A 21,948-nucleotide genomic window follows, 5' to 3' on the forward strand; every position below is an offset into this window, starting at 1 on the left:
GGGGGGGGAGGAGCAGAGGGAGAGGGAGAAGCAGACCCCCCACTGAGCCCGGAGCCTGATGCGGGACCCCGGGATCATGACCTGAGCCGAAGGCAGACGCTTAACCGAATGAGCCACCCGAGTGCCCCATTTTTTGGCCTTTTAATAATAAATTCTGAAATATTTAACACAATGTTTCAAACTCACATAGTCAAATATATTCTAGCACTTTTAGGGTTGGAAACTCCAGTGGGACTGTGTATCATGACTTGCTTGTATTATCAGATTTTAAGTCTTATCCCAATATCTTTCTCAGAACTATTTTCGCACACGGAAAGTCAGAGATTAGATCACGAAGTGTTCAGCCCAAGTTTTCTAAGAATTACAGATGGAAGTTACTTTGTTTTTTAAGCTTCTAATTACAAAATTACCAAATAACTAAAGAATTAGGATAGGTCAGAGTGGCCTTTGCCTTTTTATTTAGAGGTGCTGTAGAATTCAGCATGTTTACAAACAGAAAGAAGCTTCTCATTAAAGCGTAAGAAAGTGATGCTAAAGATAGGTTCCAGGCACTGTGCTAAGTGCTTTAAATGGATTATCTCACGTAATTCTCCCTAAGACTCTGCTAGGTGGGTCCTGTTTTTCCGGGTTTATAAAGGAAAAAACTTGCCTGAGGTCACAGAGCCCATACTTGCTAAAGTTCAAGTGTGAACTGAGTCAGTCTTAACTACTATGCTTATCTATTTAAGATTGTTTCATTTTGGGAAACAGTATTTTGGCTTTATTACCCAAAGTACAGGAATCTCCAGTAAACCCTATCAGAGAACATAGGGAAGGAAAAGGGCCAAGGACTCTAGGAAGTAATGTCTGAACTTAGGCCTAAAGGCCGTTGTCCATTCGTCTTTACTTTGTGTCTTGGAAGGCTAGCTTCTGTGGATGAATTACCAGGGCTTGCTCGCCTTCCGATTTGTGGTTGGGTTCAGCCAATTATTGGCACTCAGGAGAGATCACGGGGCCGGGAGGCAGGGGTGGGGGGTGCGGAAGGGTGTCTGCGTACTTTGCTCCTTCCCTGCTGGGCTGTGGTTTGGGGAAGTTGTCAGGCGCCCATTGGACAGTCTCTTCTTTCCCACTGGCTGTAACCAGGTCTTGCCCAAGGCTATAGTCCTTACCGGGCTCCAGTGACCTCTTCAGGTCTAGGGATAATAAACAATCTCCCATGTTGCTGGTCCATTGATGCTTCACCCAACTTTGTTGGTTCCCTTAGTGCTTCCTACTCCTCTATACATAGGCCTTAAAGTTCAAAAAATATATGCACCTATGAAAACATACATATATTATATATTTATATTTGGCATTTGCATATTATTACATGCTATTATAGTACCTGTGTATTATTAAACATTACTATTAGTTATTAAATTATATAATACATATATATAATAGATGTTAAATTTCTTGTTCAGATAATATATTACTTATATATAGTAGGTACTCAGTAAAAATTATTGATGTAAAATAAATGTTAGTTTCATGATATGACCTATATTTTCCCTATGTAGGTACAGTTTTTCTCTGTTTAACCCTATCAGTTCCTTTTAAAAACTCATTTCATCTATTATTAGAAGATCCAATAAGAGAAGATGCAAAGTGTAATACATTTCAAAATTAAAAATTCCTTAACATTTTCTCAAATTATATTTATTATGCCAATGTTAATATTTGTAGCACTAATTATCATTTAATAGTAGATATTATAGTTTATAATGGATTCTGATTCAGTTAGAGTCTATAATTAACAACCTACTCAATTACCCCATATTAATCAGACTTTAGTACATCAGATATAATGGCTAAAACAAATTATTTATATTGGGGTTGAAAAACTACAAGCAGATGAAAACAGCAGCTGTCCTTAATAATTGGATATGATTTTGTTTTATGTGTTTTAAATACATTTTTAGATTTTTACTTAAGTGCTTATTAAATGAGAAAAAATAGCAAAAGAAAAATCTTTTTTACTGAGAATTGGTAGATTCTATTATCTGAGTTAGTTTCTTTCTTGGGTCAGAATAAAAGATCCAGTTGGTATTGTATATTCACAGAGAGAATTTAGAATAAATTCTCCTTGTAAGCAGTGACTCAGTTGAACATCATGTAATTATTAGGTTGAACTAAAGTGTGGCTTAATGTGCTAACAGTAAATCCTACCAACTTGTTGCAACTGTATTGTTTGTGTTCCTTTCTCACTGAGGCCTTTCTGTGCCTATGACTCGTATCTACTGGAAGGAGCAGTGGAGGCAGTTCTCAGACATCTCTCTCACTCCCATATGTTTTTTTTCCCACCCAACATCCCATTCACTTTTTTTAAGAGGGATGGTTATAGGATGTTAAAGTCCTTTAGGGGACCTTTTGGAATTTCTCAATCACAGATCTAGACAAATATTTCAGTTCTATAATAATGATTCCATCTGGGGAAATGGACAAAAGAATGCTGTACCATGCTTGAATGCTGTGCTGTGCTCTGCACCGCCCCCCCCCCAGCTTTGTTAAGATACAATTGACGGAACATTGTGTCAGTTCAGGGTGTACAATGTGATGGTTTTATGTATGTATATATTGTGAAATGATTACTGTAATAATATTACTTAACACACCCATCACCTCACATAGTTACCGTGTGTGTATATGTGTGTATGTGTGATGAGAACATTGAAGACCTACTCTTCTAACAACTTTTGAATATACAATACAGTCTTGTTAGCTATAGTCACCATGCTGTGCCGTACATTACATCCCCAAGACTTAACTCATCTTCTCCCTATGACGTGGTACCCTTGGACCAACATCTGTCTATTTCCCCCACCCCTAGCTTCTGGCAACCACCAGTCTACTCTCTGTTGCTGAGTTTGGCTCTTAGATTCCACATATAAGTGAGATCATACAGTATTTGTCTTTTTCCGTCTGTCTTATTTCATGTAGCATAATGCAAGAGATGGTTTTGTTGTCTTCATTTGTGAATGGCTCTATTCTGATACCGAAAGAGCCATTCCTAAAGTCATTCATTGTAGCACAACTGAATTTATACTAATTGCTACTTTAAGTATTTAAAACCGGGTATTTATAAGTAGATGTGCTTTGTGTGACAATTCTTATTAATTTGTGCTAAGTCATTTCAAGAACACATTTAGTGATTGGGCTTTTTTGCTTGTCTGTTTTGTTTTTTGTATGTTATCTTGGGGGTCACTATATCCCAAACCTAGTCCCACTTTTAATTTTCCAAGGAGCTGTGAGCAAGAATCCTATTCTTTTTTGTTATCTTATTTGTTATTTTGTTATCTTAATTCTTATTTGTTATCTTTTTTGTTATCTTTTTTGTTATCTTTGTTCTCTTGACAGGGAATCAAAATACCTAAATTATAGGGACATAAAACTCTAGAAAACTGTGTAAGTAAACTCTTTTAAGAAGCTCTGTAAATCTCTCTGCCATGCTCTAAGAGTCACAAGGTAGTAGTGACAAAAACACCAGGATTAGATTCAACATAGTTGGGTGTTCTGGTGCTATTTGAAAATAAGTGAATATATTTGAAAGAAAAGAATTAAAGGTTTTTATGTGGGAGGTAAATGAATTATTTACACTCTAGTTAACATTTAAAAAAAAATTTTAGGTAAACTTAGTGTATAGAACTGAAAAACCCCTATACTTGTCCCTAGTCTTTTTGAAATTGCGAACAAGTAAATTCAGGGAAATTAATTATATAATAAAAATATCCATTATACTGAAGACTTTTACCTAAGATGTTGTAAACAAGGTATCTTCAACTAAAGACTGTCTCAGTGTTGGTGTAATTCTTTTCAGATTATTGACTATTTTGCTTACCTTTTAGGAAATCATGGATAGAATTTATAAGAATGTTATGAGCAAAGTCCAAGAGATGAATTATATTCAGAAAACGCTGTTCAAGATAGGGTATGATTACAAATTGGAACAGATCAAAAAGGGATATGATGCACCACTTTGCAATCTGTAAGTACATTTCATAGACTATCTAGTGTGAGCCTTTAGATCTTGTGTGTTTACATCCGGAAGCTGAATAAGTAACTGGCAAGTTAATTTAGGGTGAGCATTGCTGCCATCATCATAAGGTTGCGTTTCTCTTTTACTCACTTCTAACCCTCACTGCTTACACAGTCAGCACAGAGGACCCCGAGCTCCGATCGTGGCAATTTAACAAATTTTAATAATCGAGTAAATATTTAAGACTCATAAAATTTGGTCTTGTGAAGAAAAACTAGACTTTCGAATCAAGACATTTGAGTTTAAAAAGGGTCATGTCCAACTGAAAGTGATACTCAAGATTTTATTCTGCATGAAGGTTTCTAATTTATTGTCTTCTTAAAACAGTATAATAAGCATATGAATATAACAGCTATTTAAAATGTGGTGCTGGGGGAGGTGGAGATGGGAAAACTTTTTTCATTAAGAGAGAGATAAGTCAATAACTAAATGTTCTAAAGAGAGCTGTAATTTATTTTCCTTTGACGACATCATTTTCTTCCATTTACTGTATGTCAAAGCAATTTCCAGACACTGCACTCTTTTTTGCATTTTAAAGAGTTTTTCTGGCGTTTTTAAAAATTAAAGTACAGTGGACACATAACTTTCCCTTAGTTTCAGGCATATCACATAGTGATTCGACCCCTCTGTACGTTATGCTGCACTCACCACAAGTGTAGCTACCATCTGGCATTTTCTGGCATTTTTTTTCAAAGCGTTCTTAGTCGTCACTTTGTTAACCTCTCATTAATTACCACCATGGTTCTCAAACTTAGGTGTCCAGCCAAAGTTGAGCAGTCTTGCTCAGAGCTTATAAATCAGGATGTCACCAAGAATAATGTATGCGTGTATTAAAATGATCCCCCTCCCCCCTTTTCCATTTTTTCAAGGTTATTGTTTAAAAAGGTGAAGGCTTTGCTGGGAGGCAGTGTACGCATGATGCTGTCTGGTGGAGCACCACTGTCCCCACAGACACACCGATTCATGAATGTCTGCTTCTGCTGCCCAGTGGGTCAGGGTTATGGACTCACAGAATCGTGCGGTGCTGGGACAGTTACTGAAGGTAAGTATTGGGCAAACCTGAATAGTTTTAGTAACTTTTAATTGAACTATCTTGTGTGCCCTTTATTTTTAAGCCTTGTAAACATTTATGCCATTTTGTCAGTTCTCAGGATTCTGTCACCCTGGGCCTTTAATCTCCTCTCCCTAAATGATTACTTCCTCGGAGAACTGCGCTCTTGGAATAAAGTATCATTTTTATGCTCCCTCTTGAATGTATCTTCCTGCTCTGACTTCTTGTTTGTTTTCTCTTCTGTTAATTTTCATCATCCTATGGCAGTGTTTCTCAACTTCGGCACCACTGAAATTTTGAACCAGATAGTTCTTATTGTTCGGGCTCTCCTGTGCATTATAAGATGTTTAGCAGCTGGATGGGTGGATACCAGGAGTAACTCACTCCTCCCAGTTGTGGCAGTGGAACGACTGGAAACATTACCAAATATCCCCCGAGGGGCAAAATCATCCTGGGTTGGGAAACGCTGGGCATAGTAAGATTTTTTTGGATCATCCCACTTTCACTTTAACTTACTGTGTCCAAAATCGGTGCCAGCATCCCAGACCATCTCTGCACCTCACAAATTGCGACAGTGGTATTACCAATCTTAAAGTCATTCGGGGCATTCGCTTTGAAGTCATCTAAGTAAATATCTTGAACTTTGATCAGATCTTCCCACTTCCTCATTGGATTGCTCCCTCCCCTGCATGCCACCTTTGGCATCCAGCCTTTTATTTCTTCACACTGCTCCGAGGTGAACAGCCTTTCCACTGCTGTGCCTACCTCTAGTACAGCACTTCGGACTGATCCTGTGTGCTTGTGTTAGACACCTCTGCCTCAAACACCGCTTCGTTCTTGGTGAACCAAACTCTCCAGACATCTTTGATCTTGTGCCATTGTACCTGTTGTTGTTTTCCATGATTTCCCACATCTCCACGCACCTGGCTTTGCTCTCCAGACAAGCTGGTCTTCTCACTCTTTCTCATATTGGGCTTTCTTGCTCTCACGTGTCTGTATTTTCTGTTCCCTTCTCTTGGAATGCCCTTTTGGCTAACTGGTCACAGCCACCTTTTCATGCCCAACTCTTCAATTAAGTCTTTCCCAATTTTACATTGATCTTTCTGGTCTCCGAGGTACCGTTGTGCTTGCTTCTAGTACCGTGCAGTTGAGTATTTAAATGTGCTCTAAATTGTTTCACATGCAGTTTGGCCCAGGTAGTTTGTTAGTAAGCTCATTGAGGGCACTGTCTCCTTATCCTTTATGTGTTTTCTCTTTTCAATGTTTAATATAATGCTAGGTACATTACTGGCTATCTATAAATACTTGATTATGGGACGTACTGCTCTCTATCACAAAAGGAGAATATCGTCGTCGTCATCATCATCATGATGGTTGGTAATGACGGCTAACATTTATCAAAAGCTTAGTTTGTGCCCGGGAGTGTTAAGCCCCTTCCACACATCATCTCATTTAATCCCGACAACATATTCCTGTTAAGAAGGAGGTTTTCTTACTATCCCCATGTAATAAATGAGGAAATGGAGGCTTCAGGGGGCTAAGTAATTTGTCCGAGTTACCACAGTGAGTGGTAGAGAAGGAATTCTACTCCAAATCTGTCTTACTGGAATCCGAGGTAGATAATGGCAGAGCCAGCTCGCCTCCTTTACCAGAGGTGTTTGTACTTAAGTATCTGAAACATAGCCTGCGAGAAGCAAAAATGATGTGACAACACTGGAATTGATTGCACTGTTGAAATGAAGTTGAAATATCGAAACCCTGACCACGCTTTTCACTGCACTCATGATGGCCTCTCTCTTGTCATCTGTGAGACTCTGGCTCGGACTCCAGTATTCCTGGTCTCACGTGGGTCTGCAATGTGGTATGCTAATATCTTTGTTGCTTTTTCCCCTCCTAGTTACTGACTATACTACTGGCAGAGTTGGTGCCCCTCTCATTTGCTGTGAAATTAAGCTAAAAGACTGGCAGGAAGGTAAGAATTTGATGACAAGTTCTACTGGTTCTAGATGTGCTGAAAACCACCTTGAGCCTCAAGATAACCAGTGTTTAAAGTGTTAGGTTGTCTGTGATAGCGAGTGAATCTTTGCTGTTGCTCGTTCCCTGTGCTTTCTTTCTCCTTGGTAACATCTTTAGGTTCCGAAGACGAAAAGAAAATCTCTAGAATCAAGGCATGGTGCTTCTGAACTTGAGAATACTTGATGGTGAAGAGGAAATCATTCTTAGTGGGCCATTCCCTGGGTTTGGAGAAGGAGCCATATCTTTTATCTTTTGAAGCTCCACTTTGCTAGTGAGGAGGGGGCTGGGAAATGAAACCCCCAGATTTTTAGGGGATAGAGTGACTCATCACTCTCACATACACACACACCAGGCCCTCAGCTCTTGACCCCAGCAAACGTTTTCACAGTTGAGACTCAATTCTCCAGCTATTTGTGTAATTTTATTTTTATATGTGACTACAAAGGGAAGCCTGCACTTTACAGACGTTGGCAGTAATCCTTTTTATAAATCAGCTGAAGGCAGAAGTAAACCGGTCTTCCTGATGAAATTGTGAAAAATACTAAATATGTGCATTACCTGCAAAATAATTAACAGCTTGGCCTTGCCAGATAGAGCAAAAGTAATTAAAAAGCTTACAGTTTTAAAAGGGAGTATTCACCTTGGGATGGAGCCATAGACTGAAAATTTAAAGGACCAGTTAGTTACCTTCCAGGACAATTCCCCTAGGTTGTTCAAACCCAAGAAAATGAATGGGCTTTATCTCACATAAACTCGAAGTCCCTAAAATTGTTCCTTTTCTGTGACTTTCTTATGATGTGCATTATTGTCGGTGCCCCATGAGCAAATGGCCACTTCTTTTTAAAAACCACATTTAAAATCCAGTTGCATTCCCAAGAGTTTTGCATCTTGGGAATAAGTCCTCCCATGGTCATGCCGTTCCAATTCTAGGATGGAAATCTGAAGAGAATATAGGGAATATGGGTCTGGCTGTATTGAGTCTCAGCATCACTATTTTTTTTATTAGACGGGTTATTTATGAGGCAATGAAATCAGAGAAACAAGGTGTATCACTACAACTTGGTAAGGCGAATTTTGCCTCTAATTTTTATTTTCTGATTTTCTGGTCTTGTGCCTTAATGTCCATTTGGGGGAGTAGGTCCATTTTTGCAAATGTATTTGGAGTTTTCCTTGCTACGAAGGAACCTTTGCTTTCTGAAATAGGAATGATCTTAATGTTTTACGTACAGTGGGTTTCGTCCAATTCAAATACTGACTAGGTTAAAAATTTTAAGAGCAGCTTTAATTCTTTTAGGACATAAAATCCAATCAACATCTCAGGTTATGAATTCAGATTTTTGTCTGTTTCCCTTAAAGCAAGATTTTTTCAACAATAAATAGATGAGTAGTGGCAAGATATTTTAGTTATTGCCAATTATTTCAGTGTTCTAACTTTTGAAGTCATGACTGGTCATAGGCCAAGTTAAGAAAATAAAGTTTCCTTCCTGTTTCTCCTAACCTCCCTTTCTCTCTCACTTAGTGGTGTTGCCTTTGGTAGGCACTTCCTACCTGCTCTCTTGGATTAAAACCTTAAGAGAGAGAGGGAGGTGCCTGGGTGGCTCAGTCAGTTAAGCGTCTGCCTCCAGCTCAGGTCATGACCCCAGGGTCCTGGGATCAAGCCCCATGCGGGGCTCCCTGCTCAGTGGGGAGCCTGCTTCTCCCTCCTCCCCCACCACACTCGTGCTCTCTCTCCCTCGCTCTTTGTCTAAAATAAATAAAATCTTAAAAAAAAAAAAAAAGGAGAGAGAGAAACAAACCAAAAGAGACTCTTAACGATAGAGAACAAACAGGGTTGATGGAGGGAAGTGGGTGGGGGATGGGCTAGTTGGGTGATGGGTATTAAAGAGGGCACTTGTTGTGATGAGCACTGGGCATTGTGTGTAAGTGATGAATCACAAAATTCTGCTCCTGAAACCAATACTGCACTGTATGTTACTAACAAAAATTTAGAGATGATGGACTCTGAAAAACAAACTGAAGGTTCTAGAGGGGAGGCGTGTGGGAGGATGGGTTAGCCTGGTGATGGGTATTAAAGAGGGCACGTTCTGCATGGAGCACTGGGTGTTATACGCAAACAATGAATCATGGAACACTACATCAAATACTGATGATGTATTAACATAATAATAAAAAAATTTAAATAAAATTTAAAAACAAAAAACAAAACCTCTTTAGAAAAAAATCGGAAATGTATGGATATCAGCATATTAGTAAGTTACTTGTAACACCTTCAAATGTTCCGTTTCTTGCGGGTACTTTAGTCTTAACAGAGCTCTGTGAAGCCCATTTCTAAGTGTGAAATTTTTTGGTCATTGGGAAAGTTTGGCATAGTTGGTGGTTGGTGATTATCACTGAGCCTTCCTTGGTACTTCTGAAATTATAGTGACTCATGATCCTCACATCAATGTGAATAAATATAAACTAATATTCTCCCATAAAGTGACGTAACATTTGACCCACAGAAACATATTAGTATAGGAGTTTTAAGAATGAATACAAGTACATTCTGTGTTAGAACAGTAACTAATTTCATTTAATGACTTTCAGGTGGTTATACAGTTCATGACAAGCCAAACCCCAGAGGCGAAATTGTAATTGGTGGGCAGAATATCTCCATGGGATATTTTAAAAATGAAGAGAAAACGGCAGAGGATTATTCTGTGGATGAAAATGGCCAAAGGTGGTTTTGCACTGGTGACATTGGAGAATTTCATCCTGATGGATGTTTACAGATTATAGGTCAGTGTATTCTCTTTTTGGGAGAACACAAAGATTGCTCAAAGAGGTATTTTTTTAGTCAACTACACATGGTCCTATATGACCATCTTCTGTAACATACCCTACCTAGAATATCATAGAATACCACAGAATAGAATCCCTCCCCATTTACCTCCGCACTCAGGAAGCAGTGTGGACACATTACTTTACAATAATTACATTATTACTATTTATATAGCCCCAGCTAGCCTCGAACCTTAGAAAATTACAAATCCTCAACAGCAATCCATTCTTCTGAGAATGTCAGTTGGTTTGACACTGCCCTCAGTGAGCCTACTGAAAGAGACTTTTAACTCCAAGAGAGCCCTTATGCTATTCACTTTAAGCAGACAGAACCTAAAATGAAAATTTGCCTAACTAGCTGGGAAGGACCAGTCTGTAGGGTCCCAGTCAGGTCCTTTTCAAGCCATAAAATTTCCTCAGTCATATCTCTGGTGATCCATTAAATCTGTCCCTGAATGTAGTTAGAGATTTCCTGGGAAAAGTGGTTCTTCATCTAGAAGTTAGCTCTGCTGGGGAAACCCCCAGTGAGCATGGCTCAATCTAGAACCAACCCCCTCCCTCCCCTGCTTTTTTTTCTTAATCCTTATTTGCACTGGAATCAAAAGTGGTTTCTGTGGGGATGTAGAGTGGGTTCCCAGGCTAGAGGTAGGTAAGCCGGCACGCGTACGAATGTTGTAAGGCACCTGGTGATTACTCAAGCCAGGCCGTCCTGTGCCAGGAGCACTGTCATTTTAACAAGATGAAGTCAAATATGGAAAATGGGGGATTCACATTTATTAACCACGTTCCCTATGCCGGACGTTGTGCTGCATGCTCGTATCAGTATCTTTGAAAAAATTAAGGGTCGGAGAGGTCAGCCGACATGCCCAGGCTCACGTGGCTTGTAATGGGCAGAGCTACCATTCAAATCGAATGCTCTGAGATCCTGTTAAGATTATAACAAGATACCGAAGCATTCTGTATGGGGTCTAGCATTTTAGCCAGTACCTCTTCAGCATGGTGTTTTCTTTTTAACTGACGTGTATGGGCAAGCATTATATATAAGAAGATTTTCGAAGAAGTCTCTTGGTCAATCAAGATGAAGGCAGTGAGAGTGAAAGAAAATCAGGGTTGTGCATACCTTAAGAAGGTGGACTGTGGGTGACTTAACATTCCTTATTCTTCATCTTACAGATCGTAAGAAAGATCTGGTGAAATTACAAGCAGGAGAATATGTATCTCTGGGGAAAGTAGAAGCAGCACTCAAGAACTGTCCACTTATAGACAACATCTGTGCGTTTGCCAAAAGGTAATTTTAAAAGTTGCATTTGTGCTTCCTTGTCCTTACAGTAAAAGGACAACTGGAAATCATTTTGATCATCTATAATCATAAGGGAAACACCAACATTTCATCAGCACTGGGGAGTATTACACGTTTCTGAAAGTTAACCAGCTTGAAGATCATTCGAGATGATTGAGACATTTTAACTAATTCTTCGACACCTACTACGTCTTGCTTAATACTTAGCTGTGCCACAAAACTTACTTCATTTAACACCCTTAACAACTAAGTTGTTGATTAATTTTCCTAAGAAGTTCACACAGCTAGTACAAGTTTTCTAAATCAAAAACCTTCGAGATTGGACCATTTCCTTTATGTGGTAATAGGGTTTCTTTTTAGGGGCTTTATCACACCCTTTAAAAATGTAAGTATAAAAAAAAACCCCACAGAACATGAAAGTTACCATCTTAACCATTTCTCAGTGTATAGTTGACTAGTGTTATATATATTCACATCATTCTGCAGTCAGTCTCCGGAACTTTTTCTCTTGCAAAATCAAAACTCTCTAGCTATTAAACAACTCCCCATTTTCCCTGGCCCCAGTCCCTGGCCCCCACCATTCTCCTTCCTGCTTCTGTGAATTTGACTAGTCTAGATACCTCATATAAGTAGAATCATACAGTATTTGTCTTTTTGTGACTGGCTTCCTTCACTCAGCATAATGTCCTCAGGTCTCATCTATATATTGTAGCAGGTGTCAGAATTTCCCTTCCTTTTTCAGGCAGAGTAATGTTCCACTGGATGGGGGCACCTGGGTGGCTCAGTTGGTTACAAGTCTGCCTTTGGCTCACGTCATGATCTCAGGGTCCTGGAATTGAGCCCCGTGTTGGGCTCCCTGCTCAGGAGGGAGTCTGCTTCTCCCTCTTCCTCTGCCCCTCCCTTGGCTTATGCGCGCGCTCGCTCTCTCTCTCTCTCTCTCTCTCTCTCTCTCTCTCTTTCCCTCTTTCCCTCTTTCATCCTTCTCAAATGAATAAAGTCTTTAAAAAAATGTTCCATTGGGTATACAGACCATATTTTGTGTATCTGTTCATCCATCAATGGACAACTTTTGTGGCTTCTACGTCTTGACTGTTGTGAATACTACTGCTATGAACATGGTTATACAGATATTTCTTCAAGATCCTACTTTCAGCTCTTTTGGATATATATCCAGACGTGGGATTGCCAGGTCTTATGGTAGTTCTATATTTGTATTTTGAGGAACCGCCATACTGTTTACCACAGCAGCACCGCCACCATTTTTATATTCCTACCAACACTGCACAAGCGTTCACATTTCTCTACATCCTCACCAACATTTCTCTCTGTTTTTTTGGTAGGAGTCATCATAATGGGTGTGAAGGGACATCTCCCCGCTAATGATTAGTGATATGGAGCATTTTTTCATATGCTTGTTGGCTATTTGTGTATGACTGCTAGAGAAATGTCAAGTCCTTTGCTCATTAAAAATTTGTTCTCTCCTCTTTTCAGTTATACAATATAGTGTTATCCACTGTAGTCACCATGTTTTACATTAGACCCTCAAACCCTATTTATCTTCTAGCTGAAAGTTTGTACCTTTTACCAACCTGTTCCTGTTTCCCCCAGCCCCTAGCAACCACTTTTCTATTCTGTTTCTATGAGTTTGACTTTTTTTTTTTTTTTTTAAGATTCCACATGTAGGTGATACCATGCAGTATTTGTCTTTCTCTGTCTGGTTTATTTCACTTAGTGTAATGCCCTCAGGGTTCATCCCTGTTGTCACAGATGGCAGAAGTCTCTTTCTCATAGCTGAATGACACTTCCATTGATGAACACAGGTTGTTTCATCTTGGCCTTTGCGACGAATGCTGCAATGAACATGGGAAGGCAGATATCCCTTCAATATCTTTTCATATCCTTTGGATTTATATTTCTTTGTCCAAGCAATTAAATTGCTAGATCATACAGTAATTCTGTTTTTAATTTTTTGAGGGACAGCCACACTGTTTTCTGTAGCAGCTGCGCCAGTTTACACTCCCACCAACAGCGTGCCATGTTCCTTCTCTCCACATCCTCACCAACACTTGTTACCTCTTGTCTGTTTGATGATAGCCATTCTAACAGCTGTGAGATGATATCTTATTGTGGTTTTGATTTGCATTTATTTCCCTGATATATGAGTGATGTTGAGCACCTTTTCATGTGCCTGCTGGCCATTTGTATGTCTTCTTTGGAAAAATGTCTTTTGTCTACGGCCATACCACCCTGAACGTGCCCAATCTCGTCTGATCTTGGAAGCTAAGCAGGGTTGGGCCTGGCTAGTACTTGGATGGGAAAAGTGTCTTTTCTCTTTCTCTGCCCATTTTTTAATTTTTTGTCTCTTGAGTTGTAGGACTTCTTCATGAGTTTTTGATATTAACCCCTTACCAGATAAATGATTTTCAAATATTTTCTCCCATCCTGTAGGTTGCCTTTCCTTTTTTTTTTTTTTAAGATTGATTTATTTGAGGGGCGCCTGGGTGGCTCAGTCGTTAAGTCTCTGCCTTCGGCTCGGGTCATGATCCCAGGGTCCTGGGATCGGGCCCCACATCGGGCTCTCTGCTCCGCGGGAGGCCTGCTTCTCCCTCTCCCACTCTCCCTGCTTGTGTTCCCTCTCTCGCTGTGTCTCTCTCTGTCAAATAAATAAATAAAATCTTTAAAAAAAAGATTGATTTATTTGTTTAGAGGGGGAGGGAAAGAGAGAATCTCAAGCAGACTCCCCACCGAGCATGGAACCCGATGTGGGGCTCGATGTGGGGCTTGATCCCATGACCCTGAGATCATGACCTGAGCCAAAATCAGGAGTCAGATGCTCAACTGACTGAGCCACCCAGTCACCCCTGTAGGTTGCCTTTTCATTTTGTTAATGGTTTCCTTTGTTGTGCAGAGCTTTTTAGTTTGATATAGTGCCACTTACTTATTTTTGCTTTCGTTGCCTTTGTTTTTGGTACAAAATCCAGCAATACACATTTTCAAGACTGATGTCAAGGAGCTTACCCCATACTGTTTTAGGAGTTTTACAAGTTTTAGGTCTTTGGCCATTTTTTAATTGGGTTTTATTTTTTGCTATTGAGTTATAGGAGTTCTTTATATATTCTGGATATTAACTTCTTATCAGATATCTAACCAATATTTTCTACAGCTCCATAGATTGACTTTTCACACTGTTGACTATGTCCTTTGGTATGTTGAAATTTTAAATTTTTGTTGTACTCCCATTTATCACTTTTTTTCTTTTGTTGCCTCTGCTTTTGGTGTCATGTCTGAGAAAGCATTGTCAAATCTAGTGTCATGAATCCTTTCCCCAGGATTTTCTTGTAGACATTATATAATTTTACCTCTTACATGTTTAGGTCCTTGATCCATTTTGAGTTACTTTTTGTGTGTAGTATGGGCTAAAGGTCCAACTTCATTCCTTTGCAAATGGATATCCAATTCTCTGAACACCCATTTGTTGAAGAGACTGTCCTTTCCCCATTGAGTGATGATGGCACCCTTGTTGAAGATCATTTGACCATATGTACAGGGGTTTATTTCTGGGCTTTCTGTTCTAGTGCATTGGTTAAATGTCTGTCTTTATGTGAATACTATGGGTTTTATTACTTCTTTTTTTAAAAGATTTTATTTATTTGACAGAGAGTATAAGCAGGGGGAGCGGCAGGAAGAGGGAGAAGCAGGCTCTTGCTGAGCAGAGAGCCCAACGTGGGGCTCAGATCCTAGGACCCTGAGATCATGACCTGAGCTGAAAGCAGATGCTTAACCGACTGAGCCACCTACGAGCCCTGGGTTTTATTACTTCTTAATGAAACTGTAACACTTAAGAGAAATATGTATTTGGAATTATGTGTACTGTTTCAGTCAATAACATAATTGTTCTCAGTGTTTAAATTTCCATTTTGTGTTATTTTCTAATTTTTTTAGTGATCAGTCCTATGTGATTAGTTTTGTGGTTCCTAATCAGAAAAGGTTGACACTTTTGGCACAACAGAAAGGAGTGGAAGGATCTTGGGTTGATATCTGCAATAACCCTGCCATGGAAGCTGAAATACTGAAAGAAATTAGAGAAGCTGCCAATGCCAGTAAGTAAGAAATTGCTTGTCTTTTGAAGTCCCTAGAAGTCATTTAATGATGTCCTGTGCATTAGGCTCTTTGAGATGTCTATCTAATTATTTTGTTTTCATAATAAAATACAGAGTTTTTAAAACCTGCATCTTGAAAAAAATTACATATATATATAAATTGTATATATGCATGTTATATATATATACATTATATATTATATTTTAATATATACATACATATTTGCATGTTGGAAAGATCCATAAATGTCATATAGTAGAATAACTTATCTAGTTCTTTATTGCATGTTACAACGTCCCAGCTAACTGGTCAGCCTCTGTTTGGAATGGTCCATCTTTGTTCTGATAGTTCATGATGAGGTGCCCTGGTGTGGATCTCTTATTGTTTTTCATTGCATATAGTAACTTGGTGTGGGCCCTTTCAATCTATAGATCTCTGCCCTTTAGTTATGGGAAATATCCATTTGTCTTTTTTTGTTTGCTTGCTCGCTCGCTCCTTTTATAGTTTTTCTCCCCCAAGTTCTGTGTTTGTGTCTTTATCTGGGACTACTTTTATATGGCTGTTGGATCTCCTGCTTTCATCCTCTAGTTTTAGTATCTTTTTTTTCCCTTTTGTTTTCTATCTCATCCTTTTTGTTTTACAGTCTGGCAGGGTCCCTCCACTTTATCATCTCTCTGTCTTTTGAATTTCCAACTTCCAATATCAGAATTTTAATTTTCAAGAGCTCTTTCCTCTTTTCTCCATGCTCTTTTAGTAACATCCTGTTGCTCTTTCATGAATGCACCCAGTGTGTTGTCACTTACTCCCCGAGGATGTTCAAGGGATTCCTTTTCTGACATATTCTTCTCATGTTATTGTTCGTTTCCTCCAAGTCCCACTTCCTGCTTGCTTTGGTCATATCCTCTCCTGTACCTGTGGATCCCTGTCTGTCCATTCATATTTGAGAACGAGGCACTAAAATACTGTTTGGAAAGCTTACTGGGTTTCACTGACTGGTTATTCAAAGTTAGTATCTTAAATCATCCCATTTCTGCGAAGAAGACTCCTTGAGTCTCTTGCCTGAAGGATAGTAGCCTGACTGCCTATTCGGGGACCCAAAAAGAGGAAATTGGAAAGGGGTTGGGGGCGGGGTGGGTGGCTCTTACCCTCACAGCATCCTTTTGTTTTCAGCTCTACTCCCTCCTTCTGCCGTACCTAGTGTCCTTGGAGTCCAGAGTCTCTCTAGTTCACCCTTTCAAAAGTAAACCTGTTGCTGGCCTGCTTGGGGAAGGCGAGATGAGGGAGAAGAACTGTCTTCTGAAAACAGTCTGAGGGCCAGCACTCTTTTTTCAGTGTATCCCTCATCTCTGTCTTCAGAGGCATGGGCTCAGGAGGCCCACTTGTCTCTCACTGGTGTCCTCTGTTGGCAGTTAGCTTTTATGTCTTTATTTATTTTATTTTTTTATTTTTTTAGTTTTTTGGCAGTTAGCTTTTAGCTCCCTCAACTCTCCATCAGTTACCACTAGTCCGTTCGCTTTGGGTCTTCCAAAATTTTGTTGAACTCTCACCCAGCGTCCTCTTTCTCTCATTTCAGCTGTTTCCTTGTGGTTTTTAATTTTAAAAATTATTTAAAACTGTTTAAATTATTTTCCAAGGGAACAGAGAGAAACTGTGAACTCTTCCTGTTTAATAGGAAGCTATTTACCCAGTTTTAACCTTGTTGCTTCCCCTCCTAAAAAATGAAAGCATCATTTTCCTGATCAGGTTATGTATATTTATTGTAAAATATTAGCGCAAAAAATGATAAAGGAGGAAGTAAAAAAACCACTTTCTCGTAGTTATCTTTATCTTCGGGTGATGATGTTACATTGTTTCTGGTATACGTAACTAACCTGTCCCCGTCAGTGACATGTATCTACAGCATCAGCGACATGTATCTAAATCAGTAGATACAGAATTGCATTGTCATTTTAATCACTAAATAGTATTCCAGTATATGAGTATCCACTTGAGTCTTCGTTGGACTTTTAAGGTGAGTTCCTCTCCCCCCCCCCACACACACACTGTAAACAAATATAACACCTATCGTGTATACTCAATTATTTACTTAATTATTTTTTTAGTATGAATCCCTGGAAATGGAATTTCCGAGTCAAAGAAAATGTACATTTTAAAGGCTTTTTTCCACTCTGTTACCGTATAACTTCCTCACCCCCCAGAAAAACTGTAGACTAGTTTATGCTTTTATCAGAGATATACAAGCACCCCTGTTTCCCTAACTAGGCTACTATAACTTATTCTTTTAAATTAACTATTTAGGTTCCACTTATTAGTTTGTAATATTAGCTACCAGGTCGAAGTTACAAAACTATTTTTCCCCAAGAAGAACTTTCTTTTTTTAAGATTTTAGTTATTTATTTGAGAGAGAGAGAGCACACACAAGCAGGGGGAGGGGCAGAGGGAGAAGGAGAAGGAGCCTGACGCCGGGCTCCTTACCAGGAACCTGAGATCGTGACCTGAGCTGAGGGCAGATGCTTAACCAACCGAGCCACCCAGGAGCCCCCCAAGAAGAACATTCTTAGAGTTAACTCTGGACACTACAAAGTTTTAAATAACAGATGGATTCTGTTACATAATCAGATTCAAAATTAAGTTACTTTATGACCATAAAAAGAGGGGCTTAATGTTTTGTTCTTTAAGATGGCTTTGTCAGTTACAGTATTATTGATCTACCGTACTTTCTATATTACTGTCATTGGGCTACTAGAATTCTCTTTGATACAGATCCTAATCTTTTAATGTAGTATTTCAAAAAGTATTTTAGCCAATAGGCTGTTATTCTTCATCACTCTCTGAATGTACTAATGGGGAAAATGCAACTTAAATAATTTGTCATTGTACATTTCATTTCACTGTGTAAAAGCAATAATGTGGAAAGTCAACCTAGATCACAATCAGGTGAAAAATGGAATAAAATTCTAGGACCTGCTGGGTCCTCATAACGAACGATTAATGATTTCGATACTATACAATAATCATGAGCTTCAATGTATAAATCCTAGTTTTCCTGTGCCACAAAATATTTATCTGGCCAAACTTTTGCTTCTAATGACAATTTCAGAGACTGAATGCAAAAAGTATAAAATAGTCTTGATTGTGTTCAGCTAAATCTTCCTGAAATCATGCATCTTTTATAGATGGCCTCTTCATATTTTAAACAGAAGTGTGAGGTACCTAACCAGACCCAACTTTGGGTGCTATCACACAACAAAGTCAATCTCTGAGACCTGGAGTATGCAGCAAAGAGAGGGTTTATTTTGGAGGCAGCCAAACAAGGAGACAGGAGAGCAAGCCTCAAATCCACCTCCCCAAAGGGGGAAAGGATGGGGTTTTTTCTTTGTTTTTTGTTTTCTCAAATAATCATAGTAGTTAGGAATACATACATATTGAGGGAAAGGGCGGGGAAATGTATGACTCTTAATGAAGACAGATGGAGCTTGCACACTGAGCAAACATATGTAATAATACATCCCATTTCACTTTGGGGTAGAGACTTAACATTACAATGAGACAGATTTGGCTTCTGCCTTCAGGAGGTCATCTTAGGACAGGGTGAGGGGCTAGGAGCCAGCTCCATGAACCAGTATAAACTGGATGGGGTCTTGGGCTCCTTGATCTCAGGGAAGGAGTGTAGAGCCTTGCTTGTTCATACGCTGGAACCATACCTGTGACCTTCAGTTTATGCCTCTGCAGAGGGGGCTTAGTGGATTCCTTAGTGGGGTCTGGAAAGAAACAGTAGCTGATTCGGGAGAAATAGATCTCTGAAAAACAAGCTTGAAATTTCCTGTTAGTTTCAACCTCATTGACCTTATGGGCATGGTTTCACTTTCCCTTGCTTTATAGTCATTCCTCGATCTTGAAGGAATTGGGACAGTGACCACTCTGGCTACTTCCTGCTGGAAAAGGGCACCATGTCTGGATTTGAGTAATGACGCAAATTTGTATTTTGTTAGAAAATTCCCTGGTACTTGGCTTAATGGACATTTGGCACGACCAAAATATTAGCTCCTTTTTTGATTGTTTCAGAACAGCATTGGAAAGCATATTTGATTATTACGTATCTAAATAATGTAGAGATAACCCAAATCTTAGTAGTCCCTGTAACATTGACCTAATTCCTTCAGGGATCCAGGAAGTGTCCAATAAACCAGTCAATTTGTCTACACACCTCTGGGGAAATTCACTGCAGCCAAGTGGCATGCTCTCTGATTTTATCTAAATGAGTTTTACTTAGAAGGATTTTATCAACACTGCAAGTTGGTTAGAAATGGCACATATCCTAGCCTGTTTTACAAGGATATTATAGTCCAGAGCAATGTGATGATCAAATACGACCTTGGCTAATGAATCTATTTTCTTTTTGTTGGGCAACAGTGACCAGAACGGTTTTGTTGGTGAACACCCGTGAGGTGATAGAAAGATTCTTCAGCGTGTGTTCATGAGCCCCGATTCCCCACCAGGGTAAAAGTGTTCTCCTCAACAAACATCAAATTCTATTCTCCTGCTAACGAGGCATGTTAACTCCCGTCTGCTGTTGATTCCCTTTTTGTTTGATAAGAAGGTTTAAGGGGGGTTAGTGCAATGACTGGATTCCTTGGGATTGTGACTAGAGAAAGGGGGACCAAATTTTTAAATCAGTAGATTTATCTTCCAACTGCCAAGACATGGCTCCCCCGGGGCTGGTTAGAAGAAGTGGGAAGACCTCTCTTTTGACCAAGATTTTTCTTAGGAAAACATCCCACAGGTCAGCACTGTCCCCTTGTAGCTGGAGTTCGTTCAGCTCTTCTGGACCTTAGGGAAGAAGTGTGCTCTGTGTCTCAGGCGCCAGTCTTAGTCTTGAGATGAAGTTCAGTTAAACCGCTGTCCCGTTTCCGGAGGCGGTGGTGCAGGGGGCTCTCAGGTTTAGGCCTATATTGTGCAAGCAATCAAGGAATCAATGAGTGGCATTTCTATGGAAACAAAAGAAAAACCCCTGTTAGTGGTTGGGGCAAATTATAAACCCAAAGTCTTGAGTGCTGCCAGTGAGATTCTAGATGTCAGGCGTGAAGCACCTGTAGCTGGAGGGAGGGCAGGTTGTGGTCCCCAGACAGATTTTCCTGGCTTGTGGTTCCGATGTCTCTGGGGATCTATCTGAGCAGCCCACACAGCAACAGGCAAGAAGAGTGTCTAAAGGTGAGCTACTGTGGCGGTTTTGCTGAAGTTCACTTCAGGTAGCCTGGCGTCAGTTTGTAGGGCTTTAGGAAAAGGGCGGTTTTCATTTTAAATGATTTCAAGTCCAGGGACTGGGAGAAAGTTGGAAGCCTTGGTTTGAAGATTCATAGCCAGATACCCAGGGAGAGCAGGAGAATCCAGTACCCAGCCGAGTTTTATAGGGAAACAACAAACACTCAAACAAAAACAACAACAACAACAACAACAAAAACCAGTTAATTAGAAGTAGCATCTAACATCCACAAAGGTTGTTTTTTATTTTTATTTTTTCAATCCTATTTTAATGCCAGTATAGTTAACATACAGTGTTATGTTAGTTTCTAGGGTACAATATAGTGATTTCATAGTTCCAGACACCTCGCCGTAACGGAGCTGTAATGTTTCAGCAGGTAGAAGTGGTTAATTTGAGCAAGTTTCACGTTCTTTTACTACCTGTTCAGGAGAGGACAAGGTTTTTTGTTTTTGTTTTTGTTTTTGTTTTTGTTTTGTTTTACATTTACAGGGGTTGGGATTACACACATACTGATGAAAAGGGCAGGGAAATTTATGACTTTTTTTTTAATTATTTATTTGAGAGCAAGTGTGCGGGCGGGAGGGGTAGAGGGAGAGGCATCTTAAGCAGACTCCATGCTGAGCAGGGAGCCGGAGGTGGGACTGGATCTCACAACCCTGAGATCATGACCTGAGCAGAAACCAGGAGTCAGAAGCTAAACGGACTATGCCACCCAGGCACTGGAAACTTAACGATTCTTAAATCGAACATGCACTTTGAGCAGACATTTGTAACCTGCATCCTGTGTTAAGGGTAGAGACTTAACATTAAAATGAGACAAATTTGGCTCCTGCCTTCAGGAGGTCATCTTAGGACAAGGTGAGGGGCTGGGTGCAAGCTCCGTGAACCAGTATAAACTGGATGGGGTCTTGGGCTCATCTTGGGGAAGGAATGCAGAGCCTTGCTTGTTCATATGCTGGAACCATACCCGTGACCTTCAGTTTATGCCTCTGCAGAGCGGGCTAGTGGATTTGTTAGTGGGGTTGGAAAGAAATAGTAGCTGATTAGGGAGAAACATGTCTCTGAAAAACAAGCTTGAAATTTTCTGTTAGTTTCAACCTCATTAACCCTTACGGGCATGGTTTCAGGTATAGGTAGTATCTATCATAAGAATACGAACTAATAGGGGCGCCTGGGGAGCTCAGTCAGGTAAGCGTCAGACTCTTAATTTGGCTCAGGTCATGATCTCAGGGTCATGGGATCCAGCCCCAGGTTGGGCTCTATGCTAGGCCTGGAGCCTGCTTGAGATGCTCTCTCTCCCTCTCCCTCTCCCTCTCTCTCTCTCTCTCTCTCTCTCTCTCTCT

The 21,948-nt window shown here is 39.8% G+C and overlaps 1 protein-coding gene across 3 annotated transcripts in view; it reads left to right on the forward strand.

Annotated features, from left to right (window-relative positions):
- The window catches only part of ACSL4 (acyl-CoA synthetase long chain family member 4), an 81,513-nt gene that overhangs the window by 54,944 nt on the left and 4,621 nt on the right, over nucleotides 1–21,948 (forward strand). For all 3 annotated transcript variants that reach the window (XM_025853734.2, XM_025853736.2, XM_025853737.2), the window contains exons 10-15: nucleotides 3,864–4,003; nucleotides 4,924–5,096; nucleotides 7,003–7,077; nucleotides 9,708–9,899; nucleotides 11,115–11,229; nucleotides 15,184–15,341. In XM_025853734.2, the coding sequence (XP_025709519.1) occupies nucleotides 3,864–4,003; nucleotides 4,924–5,096; nucleotides 7,003–7,077; nucleotides 9,708–9,899; nucleotides 11,115–11,229; nucleotides 15,184–15,341 (853 nt within the window). The remainder of the gene's footprint in view (nucleotides 1–3,863; nucleotides 4,004–4,923; nucleotides 5,097–7,002; nucleotides 7,078–9,707; nucleotides 9,900–11,114; nucleotides 11,230–15,183; nucleotides 15,342–21,948) is intronic.

The sequence above is a fragment of the Callorhinus ursinus genome, unplaced genomic scaffold (genome assembly GCF_003265705.2).
Source record: "Callorhinus ursinus isolate GAN/ISIS: 27379988/994484 unplaced genomic scaffold, GSC_fseal_2.0 scaffold65, whole genome shotgun sequence".
Taxonomy (NCBI): domain Eukaryota; kingdom Metazoa; phylum Chordata; class Mammalia; order Carnivora; family Otariidae; genus Callorhinus; species Callorhinus ursinus.